Source organism: Dendronephthya gigantea, unplaced genomic scaffold (genome assembly GCF_004324835.1).
Source record: "Dendronephthya gigantea isolate DGI-Jeju-01 unplaced genomic scaffold, DenGig_1.0 000000F, whole genome shotgun sequence".
Classification (NCBI taxonomy): domain Eukaryota; kingdom Metazoa; phylum Cnidaria; class Anthozoa; order Malacalcyonacea; family Nephtheidae; genus Dendronephthya; species Dendronephthya gigantea.
The window spans coordinates 4611308-4619843 of record NW_021163010.1 but is presented as its reverse complement, the minus strand read 5'-3'; the positions used below and the strand labels follow the sequence as shown (position 1 = coordinate 4619843).

At 35.7% G+C, this 8536-nt stretch overlaps 1 protein-coding gene across 2 annotated transcripts; it reads right to left on the bottom strand.

Annotated features, from left to right (window-relative positions):
- Positions 1–1117: 1117 nt before the first annotated feature.
- LOC114521007 (coiled-coil domain-containing protein 173-like) lies at positions 1118–7379 on the bottom strand. 2 transcript variants are annotated; one of them, XM_028541392.1, is made up of 16 exons: positions 6792–7379; positions 6624–6679; positions 5899–6054; positions 5741–5794; positions 5507–5626; positions 5221–5337; positions 5012–5100; positions 4661–4739; positions 4499–4546; positions 4332–4382; positions 4086–4160; positions 3797–3840; positions 3429–3621; positions 3030–3113; positions 2498–2578; positions 1118–1595 (listed from the first exon to the last, which is right to left on the bottom strand). In XM_028541392.1, exons 1-16 carry the CDS (start codon positions 6838–6840, stop codon positions 1236–1238), a joined length of 1656 nt encoding a protein of 551 aa, XP_028397193.1. In that variant the 5' UTR covers positions 6841–7379; the 3' UTR covers positions 1118–1235. The 2 variants fall into 2 exon arrangements, with proteins under 2 accessions (XP_028397193.1, XP_028397202.1); XM_028541401.1 differs by having other exon boundaries at positions 5899–6244; positions 6792–6828.
- Positions 7380–8536: the final 1157 nt, after the last annotated feature.

Sequence of the window (8536 nt, the reverse complement as noted above, 5' to 3'; positions counted from 1 at the left end):
CAATGCAAAAACAACAGCAAACAGGAATATCAGTCCACTCTTGCGAAAACGAAAGATTGCAAAGAATAGGAAGTTTAGAATGCTGATAGGATAAAGTCATAAGGAATGGGATAATGAATATAAACAACGAAATTCCAAAGGCGTGCATTACAACATATCTGTTAATTCGATATAAACACGACATTCCATGAACCGTGCAGAAGGGGGGAGGGGGGGCGACCTCTCATGTCATGTTGCGTTAAGTGACGATTACGAATACTCAACCTCAAAAATTACGTGACGCTCAACAAAATATCCCTCCCACACTGGTCTAATAGTAGACTATTATCAGAGTGCCTCCCACACACACAATATAAGATGCCTCATATCTGATCTGTTTATATCAAATAGTCATTCTGTTTGTTTTTCACAGGAAGAATTTGTTCGCCTGAAGTGAACGACAAACTAACAAACCATAGAGAAACCAAAAGACATTTGTCTTCTGGATTATCTATGTTCAAACTAACACAATGTGATTGACTTAAAAATGTTGCCACAAACATTTTTCATGGGTCTTTTTCATGGTAAGAGTTTTTTTATTTGCACATAAGAACTATTGTTCAATTTTGTCATTAACCGATTCTCACTTCGAGTCGTCACCAGGTTCCAGTGTCACTCTCTCAACTCAAACAGTCAAACACCCCCTACCTTCGGAGTACACCTATTTTGTGAACGGCCCCGTATCTATGAACGATCTCTGGTCGCCATCCATTAAATAGCAATTCATCCACAGATACATTTTGCCATCACAAATCGACTAAAGCCGAAAATGTTTTTGTTTTATCTAGAAATATTACAGTAAAAGCCAAAACATCACTGATTAGGCACTATTTTTTCGTATTATCACTGCAAATCCCTCCCAAAGCCACGTGGCACTGTTAATTTGTTCGTTTTTCCATTATAGGTAAATCGCTGTCGATAACCAGAACCACAGACAAGCTGAGTGCGCCTACTTGGCCGTGATGAGTACTTCAACAATTTTAGTCTATTGATTAGAAATTTCGCGTTTGTACAGCAAAATGTCCATTCGGCAATTACACTAATATGTTTGCAGCCGTTATCAAGATGCGCGACAATATAAAACAATCAGGTATTAATGGAAAATAAATACAAAGACTGAGTTCACGGATAAAAACAAAAGAGTTTATTTACATATATATTCAATTCATTATGTTCATCAATATATATAGGTATTCTCACCAGTTAAAACCAAGCCGTTTGAACGATTGTCCAGGGCGTCCTTGTATTTTACTGCGGGCAGCGGTGTCCTGGGAGTAGTTAGGCAGTTGTACACCTGTACTGTCACTGACTATATAACTTGGGCGATAACCACTTCTTCCCTCAAATCTGGGGCCACGGCCCCCGCCTGGGCCTTCATTTGCTGCTTTAATTAACGGGAAATGATTGCCAGGGGGATCTTTGATTTTTTGTTCACTCAATACTTTGTTCGCATAATCTTGAAACTGAGCTTCCTCTTCGGCCATCAACCTTGCATTCTCGCGATCAAAATTTAGATTCTCATTTGCTTGTTCATTCTTACGATTCGCCTTTTCTTTCTACAAAACAAGACCAGATGATGTTGGAAATTTAAAGTATTTTACCCTGGATACGATGCTGTCTTATCTGGCCCGTGCCCAACTTCTAAAAACGGGAGATAAGGAACTACAGGGTGTATAAAAAAACGCAACCTTAATTGAAAAGAAGCGAATATTTATGATTATTATGCATTACTAATGCAATCTCGATTGTGATTGGCTAAAAACCTGCAGATAATTCTCAATGTTTTGCCACCTACGCGACATTGAAAATTATCCGTAGGTGACATAATTTTTTAACACTAGTTTGTTGTCAATAATGGCGCAGGCTATGTATTAGGAAATACATAATAAAACAATTATTGAATTCGGTTTTCGGATGATATCCAGAATCATCAAGCCTTGATAATTCTTGATATCACACTCAACCTCATCCAATAATTGTTAAATATTTAGTGGTTGCGTTTTTTTATACACCCTGTACTTCACTAGTTTAGTAAACATAATAATTATACCGTGTGTCCCAAAATAAAGTACCCTGTATTAAAATCACTCTTTTGTCGTTCAGGGTACTTTTTGGGACAAACTGAGACTGTATGTGACATGGACATACGAAGTCACGATTACTGTATATCTCTTGTAAGCAAACCTGGATACTAGCGGAATATGTTTTGATGAAAGGAGATTGAAAATAAGACCCGTACTTAAAGGCAAGCTCAGCTTTAACAAAATGTTATATGACCAATTTAGCCCAGGCAGCCCAGATTGTATATGCGACACGGCTCATATTGAAGAGAATTTACACGTCGAGAAAACTATACAAAATACACAGGGTGTGTCAAAAAAACGAAGTGGTTGCGGGTTTTTTGATACACCCTGTATAGCACGAAACTCAGTGCCTTATAAAAAAAAAAAATCCTTACAATTTGATCCTTGTGGATATTCTGAAACCTTTTAGCCTGATCACGTTTCATGGACTGTTTAATGTCCTCCTCTTTTTGACTCTACGAAAGAAAAATGTATATCAAATATTTAACATTTCAATATCTATAGAATTATTTCTATGCATCTACCTCATCATACATTGATACGTGTAATGATTGAACTATTTTGTGCATTTTCTGAACATTTTTCTTACTGTCCACTCATATAAAATAAAAAGCCATGATATATTCCAACCGCAGTGTAAAGAAACACGATTAATTTTTTCAAACGAAAAAGGCATAAAAAAAATCTGGGCATTGAATAATTAAACATTGTCAATCAACAGCATGCAGCCTGAGCGCTAGCACCCTCGAAATCAGCCAAGTGCATATGGCTGTGCGGCACGACTGAATACCAACATTTGTCAATGAACACGCCAAAAAGGTCTTAATAATCCATGCACATTGTCGTATAGCATGTAAGCTGATTTTCTGCGTTACGATACGGTCACGATGAGACTGAAAAACTCACTTTTTTATCAGACTCCACTCGAATTTTCAACAGATGGTAATCATTTTCAAGATCTTCTTGAATCTTCTTTTCTCTGTCTTTTATCTAATTGGTTCAAAATAGTTTGTATTAGGGATGTTGAGAGAGGTAAACAAAAATAAACATTGAGATCTTTCATATTAACTGTGCATGATGGATGGTTCGTATAGACACGATACAATATGTTGCAACTAACAAACATTGGTGAATATCAAAATACTAGTTACAGTTTTTATTTCATGAACACTGTCTTTTGAATAAAACGGTGAATACTCTCTTCCGAATTATACAAGGAACTCGCACGAGCATGCTTTGTAAAAATACATATTGTACAAAAATACACATATTACATGCACCGTCCATGCCGATCTCAACACTTACAGTGTTCATTCTGTGGTCATGAATGGATTTTCTGGTGAGCATCTCTTTCTCGCGTTTATCCTGCTCCTCCTTCGCTATTTTATCATCTCTTTCAGCCACAGCTTTGGCAAGACGATCATCTTCATCATCAACTTTTTGCTTCATTTCTCCTGCAAGTTTGCTACGCATTTTCTCTGTATGCTCTTGAAATGTTCTATAGGAAAGAATTTTATTACGTTTTGTTCGCCAAGCACTGTACGTCTTTAATACCATACTGTAGAAACTCCAAAGAAATGTAGTAGGGAATTGGAGTATCTTATAGGCGCACTTACATGCAGTATATAGAATAGTACTGACTGGAATCAGACTCATACTGAAATACTACTTACTCGAACAATTCAACTTCCTTTTCTTTCCTCATCTTTGACATTTTCTGTATCATAATATAAATTATATTAAAATGAATTGGAGAATTATATCATTTCTAATTTGAGTGCAGGGGCCGGTTGTATGAGTATACGTAGTCATAACTGAAGTTTGGGGGGAAGATTGGACAGTCGAATTGCATTTGGTGTATATTGGACTGTTGAATTGTAGAAACGGGCGAAGTGCCGCAGTACGTACAGTACTTTATGACACGTACCGTATGGAAAAGGGATACAAAACTATTATACGAACCTTCTTAGCGATTGCAAATTGACGAATTTCTTCATTTTCGTCCTCGTCTTTTTGCCGTTCTTTCTCCAAAAATATCTGAAATAGTACAATTGAATAATTGAATCTCCTGCAGTGTAGATTTAAACCGCGAAAATACTGTTGTATTGTTTACAAATTTATACCTTGTCAAGGCTGTGGAATGTGCCACGAAACCTTACCCCTCCCTATATCTCCGCCTGTATTTGCATTACTACTATATATTATTACCTGTCTATCTCGCATTGCTTTTTTGTGACTCTCCATCAAAGAACGTTTTTGCTAATTCAAAAAGAATTATTTGAGAGTTAGGAGTTTAAAGATGAAATGAAAATTCTTCTTAAAAGATCGTATTCGAGAGTAAATCACCAATCTGGTCACAAATCATTAGACATTACCTCTCGTCGCTGCTCTTCGATTGTTGCCTTTGCAGCCTTGTACATAGCCTAAAATTATTGCAAGAACATGAGAGATATATAACACCAAAACTCCAATCCAATATCGCGGAAATTATCAACAGTTCATAAGATAATAGCATGAAAGTGAATGGAAATACCTACCACTTGTTCCTTAATGTTCTCACCCTTAGCAAAATCAAGTTCTTTTTCTTCAACTTTTACTTCATCTTTTTCTTTAATCCTTTCAAGTATAATTAGCATAATTGAATTATACCCATAAGCGAGCCAGACTATTATTTAAGACTGCACAAGGTAGCAATGTATAACCGGCATAGTTTTTCCGTAAGTGCTAGTGCTCGGATGGATTATGAATTATGTTTGAATTAAAGTTAGCATTAATTCATATATTTAATTCATTATTTCCTGTTCCATTTGCATGAACTGTCTATTTGCATTTAAAAATCGTGAAAAATCAAACATCCTGTGTATATAGGACTGTGGACATTCACTTACTGCAGTTGCTGGAAGTCGCGAATTTGCTGTCTTGCATTATATCTTTTGAGTGCTTTTTCTTGATCCTGAAGAATACCTTCCTCATATTGCTAGTTGTAAAAATTTTACGAATTAAAAATAAATTTTTACCAAACTAATTCTAATCCAAGTCAATCTAATTTCACACAGCATCACACATGATGCATTGACATAAATATGACATCACTTACTTTCCTTTGAAGTTCGATCAAATGATCATCTCTGTTCTTTGTTGCTTCTGCCTGCTTATTTTTCATCTTAACCTGAGCATCTCGTTCTCTTAATACCTCAGTCAATAATAGTGCACTCTAAACGGATAAAAAACAAATTGAAGTGCAATATCTCCAATACTCTTAAGAACTATATTTGATAATTGTAAAGTAGCAGTAAAGATTCGCCAGTTTGTCAACCATTTCTTGCAGCAGACAGCTTTGCTTGCAAACATTTCATTATCTTACCATTTGGATCTATACTTACATGATAACCTTTAACTCTATCTGTTTTGTGGTACTGTAAGGTTTTTGCTCTCTCAATAGCATCTTTTCTTTTTTGTGCTTGATGCTTTGCCTCTTCAATATCTATCAATTTTTTTTCCTCCTATATATGATTGAAGTATTAATCACATATTACTAAACTCAGTACTTCCAAATGTATGGTCTTGGAGTCTGCTTCAAAAGAATTTAAACAGGATGCTACTATCATAAATAGTACCTCTTCCTTATCTTCCTTTATTTTCCTTGCCTTTAGCTTTTGGAGTCTTTGTCCCTATAAAGATGTGATCAACTGCTTATGAAGAATAACTCTCAAATAGTAAGGAAACATTTTTATTTCTACAAAACCCAAGCTATTAATTACAGAGAAATAGCAACCTCAATAGTATTTCCCCAGTTCTTCACCATATTTGCCGAGATGTTGTGCAATTCCTCTCTTTCTTTTTGAATAGCTTCCTGCCTTTGGGCTTCATAGTTAGTTTTTGATAATACATCTTGGATCCTTTTCCAATCATTAGGTTGAAGAACCGTCACCTGTATTAAAGAGAGATGGGTAACATAGACTAAGGATATCAATTTATGCATTAATTATACAGTTTGAAGGCAATTAGGTAAAGCTAAATGCCTCCATGTTGAAATTTTGTATAAGAGTACTGCTTTTAAATTTCAGCTTTAAAAATTCTGATCTGTCATTCTCCTAATCAACCATCAATCACCATATGATCTACATGTAACAAATTAACAATTTTACTAATTTTGTACATTCCACTAATTATAATAGGTGACAGCAAGCAAGCTTGCAACCATGTGATAAGTGCAGGCTGTGCAGCCATTGATAATATATTAACACAAGGCGTTATATGTGATTATTTTGTACAACAAGAAAAGGGTCCCATATGAAGATTGTAATAGTCTCTTACAATATACTTCATAGAAATATATCAAATATCATAGTCCGCAGATTGGTATAATGGTATTTATCACATTTTTTGTTTTACGATGGCCCCAAAAATAACGAAAATGTTAGTATTCGCTTAACATCATATGTTACAAAATAGATGACAGAAAAAAGCAAAAACATATCACAACAGCGGTCCGCTAACCTCACGAGCATCAACTCCACTTGGTATAATAGACACTGGATTGTCCCCCATTCTTCCTAAGAGATGCGAAATAATACCGTTTATACTACAAGCAAGGTGAAAAATATCATTATTGATTTTACAAATATTGGTAAAAATACAAAGAAAGTTTATAGAAAGTTTATATACCTCTTATTTGTCCTTCTCGTCTTCCATGTAAAACTTGTGTTGTAGCCATTGATGTTTTGTCGTTGATGACTGTTGCTATGGTTACACATTGGGATCAATGCACAGGCCCCCGAAAACGCGCCTCAACACAGAGGAGAAATACATTGTTACTTTGTGCTACAAGCAGCAAAATTTTTTGCAAATTGCAAAAATATTTTGAATCTAATGATGCTAACTGTTTATATTGTTCTTTAAAAGTACCGCTGACAAACATTCGCATAACTGTAAAATTTGAAACGATCTTTCAAACTATCCTGTAGTATCCTACTACTGAAAAATATTATAGTTCTAAACACTAAATAGTTTCTATTTCATACCTCTGCTTCGATATTTTAGCATCAAGCGGATAAAGGTTTGAGGGAACACATTAAAATCTCGAAAAATTTAGCGTAGCGTGGACATAACATTCTCACAACAGACTCGTCCATTTTGATGGGATACTTCAATAGGTGTCCCCAAACGTGCAGGAAATCAAGCTGCAGAGATTACCCAAGAAATTTCCTGGGGGAACAGAGCTTTTCTAACCCCCTACGCATTTTGGACACCCCTTTCCAGTTTCGCTTGCGCCCCCTTGCCTACGAATAATCTTAAAATGCCCCAAACAGTGAAATTACCCTGGGTACGTGGTTTTAAAACCCATGCCCTAAAGACCTATAGCGGCAAAGCTTTAGTGCGCATGTTCAGCCGGTAATGAAGTCTTATTAATTGTCTGTCTATATTGGTTGTAAAAATACTATAATAACGGGATAACCAGAGGGGACGTATTTTATTTAATAAAGATACATTCAAACTATGATCAGTATTCAGTACTAGTTCCGATACTGGTGACATCTCGTCGGTACCTTATTGCCCATCTTTGATGGGTGAACAATTTCTCCGTCCTACGCCTATATTCGAAAAGCTACTTCACACTCAAACTCATTGAGTGGGGGATCTTAATCGTCTCATAAATTTTCCATTGCGGTATTTTCAGTCAAACAATACCTTGATTTTTAATGTTTTACCTTAAATCTTTTCATTGATTAAAAACGAACCGGCTTTCTTCGGCCGCATTGATCAGCAATAACAAAATTTCTATGTCACACTCAGAGAGTGTGAGTGAATTTTTTGAGTACAGGCGTTAGACTTAGTGGAGATTTGCATATATGCAAGCAGTGGTAGTCTGTAATATTTCAAGACGTAATATTTATCTAACTTATTATGTTGGATAATCTTTTTAATCCCCAGAAAACGTAACCTACGAATCTAATTATCAGGTAAAAACGCTTAGTCACAGAGATTGCTCTTTTCTCATAGGCAGGACACACACGGGAAATTTTGAATCATTCATCAGTTTTCTCCAAATGAACAAACTGAATATTGCAACCTACTGAGCACTGAATTCTATTCATTTCTGACATTTCGAGTTGTATGGCTACAATATCTTAGCAATTCTCTTTGTAAATGAATAATAATAACATGCCCTCTACATCTAGACAAAAGGATGATAAAGGCCCTTCACGCTTGAAAATTTGCTTTGGCAGATTTTTCAGTGATATGGAATATTAGCATTTGATCTTTTGTGTGAATGCATTCGCCGTAACAAATTTCCGTCAAATTCCTCTTTGAAACATGTCACATGAAATTTGTCACTTGAAATTTGTGAAGGAAAAGTAACATGTGTTAAGGATAGTCGTTGTATAAAGTCAGTCATGAGCTGACTAGCC

What these genes read in the sequence shown, in the direction of transcription:
- LOC114521007 (XM_028541392.1), bottom strand. Translation starts at nt 6,840, where the DNA reads ATGGCTACAACACAAGTTTTACATGGAAGACGAGAAGGACAAATAAGA. An exon ending in CGCGACTTCCAGCAACTGCA is followed by an intron (nt 4,740 to 5,011) that starts GTAAGTGAATGT and finishes TATACTTGAAAG; the next exon opens with GATTAAAGAAAAAGATGAAG. An exon ending in AATTTGCAATCGCTAAGAAG is followed by an intron (nt 3,841 to 4,085) that starts GTTCGTATAATA and finishes ATTATGATACAG; the next exon opens with AAAATGTCAAAGATGAGGAA.